Here is a 16,044-nt window from a genome sequence, read left to right as displayed (position 1 = left end):
TGGGAGATGGGGGCCCTTATTCTGACCAACTAAACTGATACAGACTTGTTTTTGAGTGTGTGTGTGTTTTTTGAAATCTTCTGTTAAAGGAAAAAAAATCTCTTACCTGTTTAGTCATGGAGTCAATGAGGCGAACATACAGGTCCTGCTCTGTTCTGATCCCTGCAGACAGACAGTGGGGCAGGGGAGGGGTTAAATCAAATTGGGATTTTTCATACCATATTCACATCAAATCTGTGGGAAAGCTTTGCCCATTTGAGGGATGTTTCAGATCACAAGCTTTAATTCGTTCTGATATCCCCCCTGAGGCATTTCATGGAAACTCTGGGTCCAAACTGTTTCTAACGACTTTCACTATTTGCTGCATTTCGTCAGTTTGGTGGGAACTTAAGAGAAAAAAAATAACTATTTTTACCACGTTGATTTTATCCTTATAAACATTTATGATCGACTTAATCGTGAAAATGGGCACAGCGGGGGAAGGCGTGCGTTTTTCTCAATTATAATCAATAAAAGTTAATTATTCAATCGAAGCAAACAAGACTTTTAAGAAATCGTTAAAAAGAAACTCGCTTTATTTCTCTGCTTGCTACTTGTTTATTAGTGTTGAGAAAGCAGGCCGACGAGGAAAAAGTGAATATTTACAGGAAAATCTATGCTTGGCAACAACGACAAAATGAATTAAACCGTGGATAAAATAAGTTTTATGACTGAGGATTTTCTTTTTCTTTAAACAAGGAACTTATTGAGAATATCATTTTAGTTATAGAGTAACGCGCTGATTATTTTCCGTAAACAATTTAAATAAATACACAAATAAAACCAAAGACATGGGAGAAGATCTGACCTCCTGCGCGTGAAAAACATTTATTTCCGGAGTTCTCCCACTTTGCTTTGGCGTATCATTCACACACTGCTTTTGTTATTGCTCCATAAAAATTATGGAAACCAAACTCACCGTTACTGTAGAGGAGCTGGAGTCTATAATGGATCCCATTGTTGGTCTTTTCCCCCGTCGTTTCCTATGAAAATTAAAGCAAACAGAGGCGGTCAGAGCCAGCGAGCCCTCTCCTCCTGGGACTCCGCTGCGCGTCCACAACTTGGTATTTTTAGATTACTGACATGTTACGTCTCTGCAACTGGGAACACACTGAAATCACTTCACTTCGTTTCTATCAAACACACTGCTTAAAAAAAAATAACTAAAACTTTCACAAAGTTACAGTTTTAATTAATTGACAAAATAAACCGAATGAGTCGAAGTTTATTTTTTTGCAAATACATGCTGGGAATATAATCTTTGCTTTTTATAACTTTTTAAGCATATTCTGGAAATACTTTAAATGTTCCATATTTTTTACAATTTCCAAAATTAATATTACTTATTTTCCACGTGAATTATTTCAAGGCGACAAATGAATGGGTTTTTTTTACATTAATGAAAAATAACCAAGCCGACTGTCAATAAAACACACTTATGAGCGAGAATGTCCACATTCAATGCAACATGCACACACATTAATATGAGCCTTTATCCATGCATCAGACACTAATATTGATGTTTGCCTTAAATTATAAATAACGTAACCGTCAGCACCTGCAGGAAGAGTCTGCTGTCTTCAAAAAGGAGTCTATATTATTTGCAAAAGTTGCCAATAATCATAAATTACCCTACAATTGAATGGTAATATTTTGCACTCTTGGGGGATAAAGAAACAAGCATGCTATAAATCAGAAGAGTGCAAATCTCTCAAGGAGCCACATGTAAAAATCACATCAGGGAAGCCTTCAGAAGCAATGATCCCTGCTGCGTGCGTCTGGTCACTGTGTTAACACATGTCTGCTAATTCATCACTTTGACTTAACAGGGCTGTATAATAGCGTCAGGCATCAGTCAGTGTTCCGGTAAAATGTATAGAACAAAGCCATTTATTTATCAAAAAAAAAAAACGACACGTGGTTTATTTATTTTTTTAAATTGTGTGATTACTTTAAAAACTTACCTTCTCTTTCTCTACAAAGTCAACAAAGGTGGTTCTCTCTATTTCCACAGGCTGACCTTGTCTGTCGTATAAAGCCAGGACGAAGTGGAAGAAGTTGGACTTGCGGAGGTTGGAGGGCGGCTGCTTCTCGAAGTGTGCCCGGGCGAGCCCCACTCCGCTGCGGACACAGGCACACAGCAGCAGCGGCGTCACAGCCCGGCATTCAGCTCAAGTACGACCGCAGACACAAATCTCAACTCAAATTAAAATCTACAGTAAGTGAATACCCAGTGTCCCAGTAAGTGCAAATCCTGAAGTCAACAACTTTACTAAATTAATTAAAAAGCTAAATCCGACCGCATCACACAATTTAAATTTAAATATTGTGTTTAAAATATCTTGATTTAAAGTCTGAAACTGTATTTTTTTCTATTATAGCTTTAGATTATAACACGTGTGTGTTTTCTTTCCTAACAATAGGCCTGTAGGCTTTAGAAAACATTTATAATTTCAATTATAAACTTATCAGCGTTTAATCTGAGTAATTCAAGAAATAATCATCACCTGCACATGCAGTCATTAAAAACAGTAACCTGCTCTACTTTACAACATCCAAGAACCGAGGAGACAGGCAGGGAGTGAGCAGTCAAACCTCAACATAAACTTACTGCTCACTTTTCACTGCACAGTTATTCTAAGGCAGCTTTTTTTTTTAAACACACATTTAAAAGTAGGCTACTGTGAACACGAGCTTTAGGTCCAGGCACCTCAAATAACATTAAAGTGTTTTATCAGGTCGGACTGAAAGTTGCGGAGCCAGCGGGGCCGCTGGGTGATCCTACTGCGTCCTCTGGGGACTCCCGCTGCCCCGAGTGATGCAGCCGCGCGCGCTCCCCCGGCTCCCCGCCCCGGTGGCAGCGCAGCCCCGGGCCGCCTCGGGCTCACCTCTGGGCGGCTGTGTTGGCGTCCAGCACTCCGGCGCCCTGCATCCATGTCCGAACCGCGTTCATCCCGGCCACCATGGGCTCTTCTTTCATACTACTCCCACTCCTCTGGATGCTCTCGTGGATGCCAAACATCAAAACGCACCTTCACACGGTCTCTATCTCTCTCTCTCTCTCGCTCCCTCACACACACACACACACACGCACACTCACTCACACACACACTCTCTCTCCTCTCTCTCTATCCTCCTCTCCTTGGCTCCCTCCTTTTCTCCCTGCCTCCCCTCCTCTTGCGTCTGTTTGATCGCGCTGTCAGAGGAGCAAAGTGGCGTGGTCTATTTCACTTGGCGTTTAGTTGCGCGCGTGTTTCTCAAAGTAAACAAAAGATTCGACATGTGGAAGGAAAAAGGGGAGCTGTCAGCATCCAGGGTTAGCTGCACCTCATGTCAGCGACTCCAGAAGGAAAAAAAAAAGAGAGAGAGAGACGGGGGGAAGCAGCGGGAGCTATGAAGATGAACAACGTGAGAGCGATGAAAGGGGAAGCGCAGGATGAGAGGCTGCTCTGAGTTGGCGACAGTCCCCCGGATCAAGGTGCAGCTGACAAAAACACAAGCAAAATGCCAGGTTTCTTCTTCTTCTTCTTCTTCTTCTTCTTCTTCTTTTTTCCCCCCAACAAACAGTCCACAGCCAGAGAGAAAATCAGGGAGATGAAAGATTCTTCGCCCTCCTTTGCTCCGTGTCTTTATTTACAAAGTCTTCTCCTCAGCTCACATGAATGAAGTGGAAGATTACGCGCAATTACGAAGCAGTCCTGGGCAGCGGCGGCGGCTCTCCTCCTCGTCTGCTCCTTTGCTCGGGTGATTTGCGCTCTTTTCTTCCCTGAGGAATCACTTTGGACCATCTCTGGGATGCCAAACAGCAGAGAACAAGTAGGTGAGGGAGGCGTGGTCTGCGGGGCGCGTGGGAACGCCCTCCAACACTGTTAATAACACGGACAATCAGCTGTCCACCAACCCGACCAGCACGCTGCCCGCCCGCTGTCCCCGCCTCGTCCCGCGCAGTGTCCCGCCCCGGCCACTTAGCCAGAAGCTGTGCACGGCGTGTGTGTGTGCGCGCCTCTCTCTCTTTCTCTATGTGTGTGTTTGTGTCTTGCGCATTTGACAATTGATCTACAATAAAACATCAAACTCATGGGAGGACATTGTTTCCCTTCCAGTTTGCGCACAGAGTCTTAAAGGGCAGAGCCAGAAGGAGACCCGGTTGTTTCTGTTCCATCCATCGTCTGTTGTCACTTGAGCTGCAGCCACTCTCTCTCCCCCTCTCTCTGTCTCTCTCTCTCTCTCTCTCACACACACACACACATAATGTGCACGCATCTGTCTGCAAAACAAGCCGAAACAGAATCCGATCAAATGTTCAAACACGCATCAGATAAAAGTGATTCCGTCTCATTACTTCGTGACAAAATCGTACAAGAGTCCAGGGAGAGGAAGCAAGCATCAGACTGGAGAGTTTCACGACTTGTGTGCAGATTTAATTGTGTTTACTTATGTGTGTGTGTGTGTGTGTGTGTGTGTGTGTGTGTGTGTGTGTGTGTGTGTGTGTGTGTCACAGCATCGATAACCAAAGACTCACACTTTAACGATGCGCGTTATGCATGCGTGTGCGAAGAAAAAAACACACATATTAAACTGCCTAATTCAAACATTTTAAATTAATTTTCCCTGTTGTGTTTTCTCAGCAGAAGTAAATCTGCGCTGTGGTCCAAGTGTTCATTCAGAGTATCAACTCTGCAAGATTATGAGCTTAAGAAAGTTTTAGCGCACCAAAAAGCTTGGCAGCGGCTGCGCACATTTTTCTGTTACAGCCCGGTGGTTTGAAATTAGCTTTGATTAGATGCATTACAGAAATCTTGCGGGACTAAGTGTTGAATCCAACATAAATATGAGGATTACAGATAAACTGTGCCACGTCGCGCTGTCCAACAATTGTACAATCGCTCAAAAATAACTGCTCCAAAACAAGAGCAGTAGAAAAGAAACAGCGTTCTCCATGAAACTGGCTCGCGCGCACTGTGCAAAGTGTATAAGCAGAAAGTGATGCTCTCTCTCTGCTCGTGCTTCGCTTCACTCCTGGTTTCCTCTGGATCATTACAGTCATTTCTGAATTGTCAAATTCAATTGTCCGCGGGGCATCTGTTCAATAAGTACCGCTTGGGTAATTATAATGAAGTGAAAGGAACGGGGGAGTGTTTCCTTATCAGGAGGTTAACTGAAATTAAGATTTTTATCAAAAAATGTTTGAATCAATTTGACACGTTGACGTGGCTGAGATAACAGACTTAGAAAAATGCCAATCACAATGCACGAAAACATGTTTTTGGCATTAAATAATTATATCCCAGTAATTCTCATCACTATTCAGACTCTTCTTTCCATTTTAGCGCCACTTGAAGTGTGGCGCACATGTCCCACAGTGCCAGCAGGCTGAGTCTGGGACTTGCGGAGCCTGATAAATGCCATAAACGGTCAAGGTTGGACACCAAACCCCAGCAATCATCCCATCATTGTCTATCGCTGTTTATTTATGTCTCCTGCTGTGGGAGGAGAAATGTGAGCGCCCCACCACGTGAGCACACGATACAATAAATAGTGATGAATAAAAGCACCGTGAGATAAAAAGTCTCTCACACTCAGCCTGGGATTTTTTTTTTTTTTTTTTTTTTTAATTCGCACACGCGCCCGGACGCACACATTCAGAGCCATCCTTCAGCACATTTGTTTGATTGTGGCCGGCTCTCTCGCCACGATCTGTCTGTCTTGGTCGGCATGCGGGCCAGCGCGAACACTTTGGAGGCCTCTGGGGTGGCATATATTTATATCCCGGAGCACCAACACACTCACACACACACACACACCGTTAGCCCAAATATCACCGTGTCAGTGTCCAAAAACAGAGATGTCAGTCGCGGGGCCCCTGATGATCCAGCCGCGCTATTACTGCGATTTACCAAACTCCACCGCAGCCGGATGGACTGTTTTGCAAAGTATCCCTGTGATCATTACGCACGCGGCGGAATGCGCACGCCATTTAAACCGCGTTAAAGGTGCGCCTCTGGTGCGCGTGACTCGTGTTCAAGTGTCCACATATGGCGAGCTATTAAAATTCCCCGCGTTATAACTCTATCAGACATTTTGAAGTAAGTGATGAGAAAGGAGTTGTAGGCGCTGCCGTCAGCCTCGCGCACAAAACTACCAGATGTTCCCGTAAATCAAAAGGTTGGGTTGATGATAATAATGGCCTGATTGAATTGAGGACTCATAAAAATCACTAGTTGTAAAAAAAAAAAAAAAAAATCAAGCATATGCTTATGAGAGTGGGCCTTATGTCTAACAATATGCTCTCTAGTCGACATAAAAGGAGACAAATATAGGTGTTCATCATTTGAATATGAAGCCCTGAACTTCCTTGATATATGCTTAAACGGATTCCAAAGACTTCTATACTCATCGAAACAAATGCTCTTTATGATTAAAAGACACATTTCACTCAAGGACATAAAATAAAGAAAAAATGCTTTATTGACTGACCAAGGATTTACTTTTACTTTCAGTTTGTTCATTATTATAACCACATTTGGTATTATATTCCAAGTTCCGTTTCACTTCAGGTCAGAAACCGTCAAAGGTGCAATTATTAGGTGCAAGGTTGCCATCTAGCGGCGCCAAGGATACATTGCATGACTTTGACGCGCAGCATCGTCCCCTCGGTAGAAGTCAAGTTGTATTTCCAAACGTTGCACTTGCATAGTAAGTAGCATGCAGATAAATGCCATCTGTCCAAATGGCCACTTCTGTCCCGATTAATTAACATGGACAGCAAATGGGGACAAGGTCAGAGAGAATGTGGACTCATGAGAACAAGTTGTGAAAGTAATTGGTCTTGTAAATCAACATTGGGGAAAAAGGGAAGAATAAACGACAAAAGGAATTTGGATTCTGTTTCAATTTACTTACATCATATGAGTGGCATTGTAAGAACATCGCATTTACACAAGTGTGTGTTTTAAAAGGGGATTTATCAGATCCTTTGTTTCTTCTGAATGAACACAAGTCTTTGTTCCTTATGAGGATTTTTTTAGTTGATGGTGAGTAGGAATTTTTAAGTGGTAATGACTGTTTTTCGTTTTGATTTCCTGACAAGGAGAACAGTTTAAATGACTGAGACAGCATATAAATGTACATGACTTATATACTGAATATATGAAATTGCCTAATAGACAAAATTGGTTCCTGTTGGAATTATTACACACAGACACAACAGTGACATTATTTCATGTTTCTTTGGGGTTGTGATCATTTAGGATTGTGATTGAAATAGGTTCAAATGGACTCTTAAAGCAGTTGAAGGACTCTGTCATCCATATAGAATATAAACTTAAGCCAAGACAGAAGTAATAGACAGTCATCTCTTACTTTAATACCACTCATGTTGTGGATTTAAAAAATATTTACGGTAGTTTTATTTTAGTGTCAGTTGATATTATTAACACTTCTTAAATGTGTAATTCAGCTTACATCATAACAAGCAGAAAATTTGTGTGGAATTGGTTTTCAACCAGGAGCCTGATTAGGGCCGTCCTTGACAGTTCTTAGCTTAACAAAACAAAAACTCACGATTAGAAACAGATAATTGTTCAGTGTCTGACAAATTCAATTAAAACTTAGGTTGACCTCTAAATCTGTTGAAACATCTCTGCTCAGAAGACGAGCCGTAATTATCACACATTTGACTTTTGAAATTGTATTTTGTAAAAAACTGTGTTTTCAACAATCTGTAGACAAAAGAATATCAATACTATTTTTTCATTAAAATGAAACCACATCTTCCCCCAGCCAAAGAGCCAAAGAGAAAATATCAAATTCAGGTTAGCAGAGTAAGTCTGTGTTACAGATGGATCACAACTGAAGGAAGGAAGCAAAAATGAAAGAAACAGCAACAGCTGTGAGAAGTTAAAAAAAAAAGTGACTTCACCTCAGCCTTTTAACCTCCGCTAATCAGAGATACGCTGAGTGATATTAGGTTGAAATTGACTCACGTTGTCATGAGACTGGATCTAAGGTCACACAGCCTTTGTAACAGGTTTTTGCAATCATTTTTTTTCAAACTCAGAACACCTAATTGAAAATATTTTAAAGCAGGATTGGTCACAGAGTGGTTTAGTGTTGGAGTTGGAGACTGGATCGGCCCTTTCTGGATGTACCTTTCATGGTTTTCCTGTGTATTGTTTTTTTGTTTTTTTTGTCTCATATGTTGGTTAAAATCCACACATGAGACCACATTACGTCACTCTGACCTGACCTGACCTGACACTGAACAGTTCATTGAGTGGCAAAAAAAAACAAAAACCCTTTGTTCTTCACCTTTACTCCATATAAATGGCTCATTGGTCATTTCCCAAAATCATGTCCCCATGTGCGATACGTAGGCACTGAAACAATAACGGTCAGCTATGTGTGATTTACGTTTCAGTTTGTCACTCCTGTGAAAGTAGTTGCATCATTCAACCTCTTCTTCTTTTCACGAGAGGGAAGTGAGGAGAGTGTTCACCGCAGACGACCACATCACACTGACAAGAGCGGACCGCTCCTCTGCAGGTGGCCAGATGCTCGTTTGGGCTTTTCCTGCATGTGATATGGAAGTTTTGTTTCATTAAAAGAAAAGTTTCCAACATTTTTTAACAATTGCAATTTAGCAGTTAGTGTTATATTTCGAATTGTGAATGTCAGCTAATTCTCACAACTACAGCCATGTGTATTTCTTCTCTTTTCATAACCTTTTAAAAGCAGTGTATTTCAATAACTAGTCATTATTTATTTGAGATAAACAAGAGCATTTAAAATATTTGTTATTTCCTTACAATCGTATTAAGTAAGTAAGTAAGTAAGTAAAGTTTATTTATATAGCACTTTTCACAGACATCCGTCACAAAGTGCTTCACAGTATAAAAATCACAGAGATCAAAGACATTCCACAGTAAATAAAAACAAGGAGGTAAGAGATCATATTATAGACAGTATATGTTATATGTTACTGCCAAGAATGAATGACCATTTCAAGCTCATTCTTAGACACCATGGGTCTGAGCTGGAAGAAACGGTTTCTAACCAGCTGCCTTGAGTGGTGGTCCAGTGACATGGCGCTGTCAAAGATCACCGCAAGGTTCCTCAGTTCAGTTTTGGTTGAGGGGCTCAGTTCACCAAGGTGCCGCTCTTTAGTGGGGACGCTCTGTCCGGGGCAATAATGAGGGTCTCTGTTTTTTCTGAGTTTAATTGGAGGCTGTTGTCTCTTAGCCACTGCTTGATTAGTGATCAGCTGTTTATTAAGGAGCTCAGTTTGTGGGCTATTAAACCCAGGAATTACACAGATTTCATGTATAAAAAAAAAATATTAACCTAGTCTTCAGTTTTTATTGCCTCTATATTACAATTTTAACGGTGATTGGTCAAACTGACAGAAGCCTTCTATCTATCTATATTAGACGGACTAACATTTGTTCATAGAAATTAATGTAACTGCGTTTGCTGGGTTAGGTTATTTTTCTTCAACTACTTATGTATAATAGAAATCCAACTGTGGCTGTATATCCGCAGTTGAAGACAGGTTTACACACGCAGAAAAGGATCTTTTTATAGTTTTATTAAGAAGCTCCATATGAGCAGTCTCCATGAATATTGAGTGTTAAAAGGCATCAATCGAATACTGTAATCTGAATTAAAGTGGAATTCATTGACGCCACCTTATTCATTACTGTACGTTCCAAAGAGGAATAATCGTGGTAAATGCGTCACGTGTCACTACTGTAAATGACGATTCCCTTTGTAAGCCCAACCAGAAGCACGCTGACTGTCGGCGTGAGTGTGCGGATACTTCCTCTGCTCGCAGACACAAAGGGCGATGAGCAATGAAGAGATCAGCGGGGAGTCATGTTAACTAATAGCAAACACATAAGTCCCCTCTGTTGTTTAAAGGTCAGAGTCACATAAAGCCATCAATACAAAGCACAAATGCTTCCTCTCGCAGACAAAGCACATTGAGGAACTCTGCCGGGGCTCAGTTTTCATATGACTGTGCTCAGTTCAGGGATTCAGAACCTTGTTTTTATGAGTACCAATAGAGCTGCAACTGTCACTGACACTCATTTCATTTATTGTGTTGGAAATTGATGTTTAAGAATATTTAAAACAATTCTAGGACACTCACAAAAAGGCAGGATTCTAGAACGCAGTAGAGTTCAAGTCATAAAGAGTCATAATGTACATTCTAAAATGCTTAATAATTGTAGAACTATTATACTTTTTACAAATCCTACACGTCCAGAATCTTCAAGGCGTTCATCTCATTGCTTGACAGATTTATTTCCTTCTGTACTGTGACTGTAAAGAACTCATCAGTTTGAAAGAAATAAAGAAGAAATAGTAGACTAACCAAATATAATGTCTTGCCAGATAAATGTACAAACAGGATGCTTTGTTCCAATATTTGGGATTTGGTTACATCTGAGTGAAATGTTGAGGTGCATCACAAAGAAAAGCAGTGACCGTAAGTGGAAAAGGCGCTTCAAAAACTACATGTCCTGGCCATGCAATGCAGGAATTTCCACACTGAGACTATATCTGCTTCCCGTTAATCGGCAACAGATCAAAGTTAAATATCACTTCTGTGACTCGTCGTGCAGCGGAAAGGTGAATTTCCACCAAAAACTTTCATTACCTCTGTGAGAAAGCACAGAAAAGTCACCTGGTGCCTTTCAAACCTGCTGTTTTTTTATTATTATTTTTGCTCAATCTACTAATGTTACTGATCTGTTAAAAGATGAATACTTTTATTTTTTTTGAGCAGCCACATTAAAAAACTGAATAGGTTATACAAACACTTGCGTGCAGCAAACTCTATGAATAAAGAATGGTTTGACTTTCACTTACCCGAAAGGTTTCCTCTAATTATAACTGGATAAAAGTGTTCATTGTGAATGTGAAACAAATGTAAATACAATATTCAGGACACATTGGGAGGTTCTGTAAACAAAAGTTTGCTAAATTCTACTTTATTTATTTGCTTATTAGTAAGAAAAGTCACCCAGTACAAACATAATGTTATCAGATGAGACAAACAGGAATATATAAAAGCCCATAAAACACGGTGTTGTTATTCCCGTTCTTCTGTTATGCCTGTTGTTTGTTTCGCTCTTTGCTCGTTTTGTTCTTCCTCCTGCCTCCCCTCAGTCTGTTAAAGGACAGAGAACACAAAGAAAATATTTATATATTTATAACTTTAAGTGACATTTTGAAACGCAGCCAACAGTGAAGCCTATTGTTTAGTTTTGACAAGAAAACCCGAAAGACAAAGACACAGCCAGGTATTCAAAGCACGCATATTAAGTTTAAGGGCCAAAAGACAGTAGTTATGTAACATGTGGGATAACACTGAGGACAGCTGCTGAGTGTTACACTGGAAATAAAGCTACGTTACAGTTTGGCTCTGTGCTTGGAACAACGTCTTCCTCACGCCTTCCTTCTCGAGGTCGACGGTCCATCACATACAGTGACACACACTCACACTGCCAGGTTAGAGTCACCAGTGAACCTCAAACGTGTTCCTCAGGTGTGAAAAGAAACCGGGATTACACAGAGAAAACCTACGCACCTCTGAGAAGAGCTGGCAGACTCCACACAGAAAGACCCCCGACTGGACTCGTACAAGGGATAGTCTCTCTTTGAGGTGAGCGTGCTAACCACTACACTACCGTGCAGCCCCGCCTCACACTTTTTCTGATTCAGACTGGGAAACATCCATGGATTAGATTTATTACAATCAAACCGAAACAAGCTTTTTTTTTTTAATTGATCAGGAGTTCATAAGGATTACAGCCTACTTTATTTTCCTTAAATGCTTCAAATGTTTCTCTTCATGTAAGTTGAGTGTAGAAATGACTGACAAAGCGATGGACTTTCATGAGTTCATATGAACGTGTGGGAGATGCGCCCGTCCCGGCGCTGAGGAACACTCACCGGATGTGGCTCCATTCGCTCCACTGTGAGTTACAGAACGCGTCCTTCGCTCTGACACACACTGCCTTGGCTCTGCGCTTCACTTCAAACTGACAGATGGCTGCAGAATGGACTGTCGAAGTCTAGAAAACAAATCACATCTCTAAAGTCGTGCAAAAGTGGTTCTTTTCTTCTTTCCAAATGTTGGATCTTTCCTAATTTTTTGAAAGTGTGATTTTTCTCTTACCTTTAAAGTTTTGGACTGAGTGCAGGGATTATCACAGTTGTGGCATCTCCCCCTGAGCTGTATGATATCAAACGTGAGGGGGAAGTAAGAGTAGGGGCTGCTCCAGGAGCTCGGGTAACTCCACTCTATCGCCGTAGCGTTGACTTTACCAATCCTCACTTTGTCGGGTTTCACTGTGAGACATGGAAGTAAAACAGAATGCAAATGAAAACGAAGGCAGGGAGAGAAGCAAACAAAGAAAAACCTGCTTCCCCGCAGCTGTCTCACCTATCTCTGACAAGTAGAAGCCTTTGGAGTAGTTCTCCAGCAGGAACTGCTCAGACTTCACATAGACGCTGATGTGGATCTGCTGGTTCTCCTCGGCGTAGGGGCAGTAGTTCCCCTCCAGGCAGGAGATCCCGTCCCCACTCTCAGAGACTGAACAGCTGAAGTTGCTTTGTCCTGTGGAGCACAGCCAGCGCTCCTGGGTGTCCACCGAACAGTGGGCGTCGCCGTTGTCGGAACTGCTGGATGAGATGGTGACAAAAAAAACAAAAAACAAAAAAAAACATAATGCAGAAACCACAAAAAAGAAAACCAAACAAAGTCTACTTCATGTTTCCTTCCCTGGGGAGGTATTTCAGGGCGGCACTGAGCAGCCTCAGCATTGACATGAGTATGAAAGCTGTTTGAGCTGGAGGCGGAAAACATTTTGGCCGTTTGGAAGCTTACCGTTGAGCTTTGATAAAAGCTACTTTGCCAACACGACTGCTGTCCCAGATCCAGGAGCAGTGAAACTCTCCGCTGTAGTTCTGAGTGGAGCACTTTAGGTAATCCTCTGAAGAGAGAAGTCAGCAAATGCTGGGATTACTTATCAACACTTTAGCATCTGTGTCTCTGAGAGAATGTAGTTCAGTATAAGATACCTGGATCATGTTTTACAAGGATCCTCTTGGTTCCGTACTTTTGGATCAGAACCACAGTGTGATTTAGAAGCGAGCCGTTCTTGCTGTGGCAGGTGTAGTTCCCCCCTCCCGTGCTTTCCTCCAGCTGCACCAGGAACGAATTCCCTCTCTGAGCTTGTTCTTTCCCATTCCTCCTCCAAAAGATCTCTTGGCTCCGGTTGTCTCCCCTCATGTCTTCCTCTAGCAGTTCCAAGCAGCTCAGAGCCTGCTGGCCCACCCTGCCGTCCACATCCACCACCAGAACTGGCAGTGGACACGTGCATGCGGCGATCAGAGGAGGTCAATGCCGCGTTTCGAGAAACAGTAATCTCTGAAAAGTCAAAGATGAAGCTTACTGTTGGGCAGCAGGGTCCAGTGTCTTATGGGATTTTGACAGCTGATCAGCAGTGGCAGCGCCAAGATGACGGTGGAAACATATAAATTCATCTGAATTCAAAGGAGAAGATGTCGAGTGAGACAGGGCAGTGGCACAACACCCAACCCCCCCCCCCCCCCCCCCCCCCCCCCCCCCAAAATAAAAAAAAACATAAAGAAACAATATATGGGAATAAACAGCAAAAGTAGAAAATCTTCACACAAGATTGTAAAACAAATATGTATTTACAAAAAACATTAAATGCTGTGTCGTAATTACAAAATAGGTGGAATTCACTGGTTTGAGATATTACTGGTAATTTATTTCAGCATGGGTTAGGGTTACAAATAGACTCTAAGAAGAGAAACAGAAGAGAAAACTCATTTTACTGTCATTGGGACATTGTTTTATTCATCCCGTGCAGTACAGGTGCATTATGAGGATTAAATTATTCATCTGAAGCTTGAAAATATTACAAATATCCTCCTGTGGAACCGAAAAAGAAAATGTGACTGACCTTCCCTGGAGCATCTCAACTTTAAAATTTTGGATGCTTCAAGTTCCACCATTCATGTTTTCTGATGACAAATTTCTGCTCTACTTAAGTTAAAAGATTCAGATAAAGCATTTTTTGAGCTATAAATTGGGGATTTTGTGTGTTGATTTCAACTTTACAAATCATGCGATTAATCATTATTAATTGGTGTCAGAGTTGGAATTAACTAGTCAAAAAAATACTCGATTGACACCACAAATAATAATAATAATAATAATAATAATAATAATAATAATAATAATAATAATAATAATAATAATAATAGTAATAATAATAATAATAAATGATATGGATAAAAACTGTTAAAATAATGGACTTGTTAAAGGATGTTGACCTTGTTGAGATGCTCCTGCTGCCTCCAGTCATTCAAACCTCCGTCTGCAGTGGAATCCGAGTCTCTTACCTTTCAGCCAGACTCCAGTGAGCGCGCGTCTCGGGACTGCGCTCCATGCGCGTCCCGCTGGGTTATATACCCTCCTCACATTGCAGGGACAAATTTCCCCAGGTCGTCTCAAACAGAGAAAAACTCCAGAGGAACTTTGCTTTCCGAACATTTGCGTTTATAAACGACTTCCGCCACACTTTGTCTTCTTTGTTTTGTTTTGTTTTGTTGTTTTTTTTTCTTTTCCCACGCGCCTCCTGGACGGGCGGAGGAATCGCTTTTATGGAATCGCTTTTTTTTTTTAATCGAAAAACAAAGTCATTTGAAAAAGCGTTTCGAAGCGTCTGTGTTGTCTTCAGGTTGGCACGATGTTTCTGATTTCATTTTCATTTTTAACTGTCACACTGTCGCCCTGTGAAACCTCCTCAGGTCGGACCTGTTCCTCTAATAGGTTTCTTTTTTTTTTCTTTACTCTGAAACAAATAAGGTTTTTTTTCTTACAGGAAGAACGTAAACTATAAAATAGACACAAGGCTTTTCCTCTTATCTTCGATGTAGATCATATAATATAGCATTAAATAGACAACCTTAGTTTATATAATCAAAGAAAAAATATACTTAAAAAAAGTCTCACTGTAAAGCTTTGTTTTACAAGTCTGAGCGTGAACATTTAAACAACTTCTGAATCAGATCAGTTCAAAGTGAAACCTCCACTGTGTAATATTAATCTAATCTAGTGTATGATCAGAAAGACTTATCTCCACATACCAAAACAAACAGTATAAACACAGTGTGACATTTAACCATTTAATCACTGTAACAATAAAAGATCATCAATATTTATGATGTTTTTTTGAGTCTATGGATCTGATTATGTTGGTCTGGCCTCTATATGAATGTTAGAATGTAGATATGATTGTTGCCTTTGCGGAGAACAGCTGCTGTTGTATGTTCAGAGCAGATTGTGTCAGTGTTGTAACTCTGGGTTGGGTACTGCGGCTCGTTCAGGCCACGGTAAAGCCGCCACCTCTCCCCTTGGATCTGTCCTCCACACTCAGCGCTGTCCAGAGAGTCTCTCTGCTGTGTAGGATGTTTTCGATGCCTCCCTGCCTCTGGCAGTTGATGGCCAGTCCTTCATGTTTGACCCTCTCATTCCTGGATCCTTCCACAATGTGATCTTCCCACGCCACTGTCAGCTCCACTTGGTGGCGTTTGAGATTATTAGTATTTCCGGCCTATGAAGAGAGACAACAGTGTGTGGGAAGTTAGATTATACTTCGGTCTGTGTAGACCATTCTTGTGCGTCTTCCGGGGCTCTGGGGGTACAGCTTCAGACGGAGGGTCAGGACACGGGGTGGCTTTTTTTCTGCTCTGTTGTTGCCCCTGCATGGCTCCAGGTAGGAGTCTCCCTCACCCAAACTGGAAAGGACGAGTGTCTGGGCAGGACATTAGACATCCTCTGCTTACATAAAGAACGTGATGGGCTGTCATTCTGACTGCCAGAGAGCCTCCCACATGAGAGCTTCCAAATCTGGCCTGTTCCCACTTTATCAAGGCCCCCTGCTGGCTCCCAGCCACGCTTCT

The 16,044-nt window shown here is 41.6% G+C and overlaps 2 protein-coding genes across 11 annotated transcripts in view; both read right to left on the bottom strand.

Annotated features, from left to right (window-relative positions):
* The window catches only part of ebf1a (EBF transcription factor 1a), a 56,200-nt gene extending 52,355 nt beyond the window's left edge, over positions 1-3,845 (bottom strand). For 7 of the 8 annotated variants that reach the window (XM_030115332.1, XM_030115349.1, XM_030115357.1 and 4 more), the window contains exons 1-4: positions 2,928-3,061; positions 2,004-2,160; positions 959-1,022; positions 107-162 (exon numbers count right to left, since the gene is read on the bottom strand). In XM_030115332.1, the coding sequence (XP_029971192.1) occupies positions 107-162; positions 959-1,022; positions 2,004-2,160; positions 2,928-3,061 (411 nt within the window). Of the gene's footprint in view, positions 1-106; positions 163-958; positions 1,023-2,003; positions 2,161-2,927 lie in introns of all 8 variants that reach the window. The other variant, XM_030115340.1, reaches the window with a different exon arrangement.
* A 7,179-nt stretch (positions 3,846-11,024) lies between these two features.
* On the bottom strand, positions 11,025-14,803 carry LOC115401462 (interleukin-12 subunit beta-like). Of its 3 annotated transcripts, none has more exons than XM_030109664.1 (9): positions 14,482-14,803; positions 13,503-13,593; positions 13,129-13,410; positions 12,935-13,040; positions 12,491-12,729; positions 12,224-12,396; positions 11,998-12,119; positions 11,633-11,767; positions 11,025-11,212 (listed from the first exon to the last, which is right to left on the bottom strand). In XM_030109664.1, the coding sequence occupies exons 2-9, from the start codon at positions 13,591-13,593 to the stop codon at positions 11,152-11,154; spliced, it is 1,209 nt and encodes a 402-aa protein (XP_029965524.1). In that variant the 5' UTR covers positions 14,482-14,803; the 3' UTR covers positions 11,025-11,151. The 3 variants fall into 3 exon arrangements, with proteins under 3 accessions (XP_029965524.1, XP_029965533.1, XP_029965543.1); XM_030109673.1 differs by having other exon boundaries at positions 12,491-12,726; XM_030109683.1 differs by lacking the exon at positions 11,633-11,767.
* Positions 14,804-16,044: the final 1,241 nt, after the last annotated feature.

This window comes from Salarias fasciatus, chromosome 2 (genome assembly GCF_902148845.1).
Source record: "Salarias fasciatus chromosome 2, fSalaFa1.1, whole genome shotgun sequence".
NCBI classification, from domain to species: domain Eukaryota; kingdom Metazoa; phylum Chordata; class Actinopteri; order Blenniiformes; family Blenniidae; genus Salarias; species Salarias fasciatus.
This window is presented reverse-complemented; position numbering and strand designations above follow the sequence as displayed.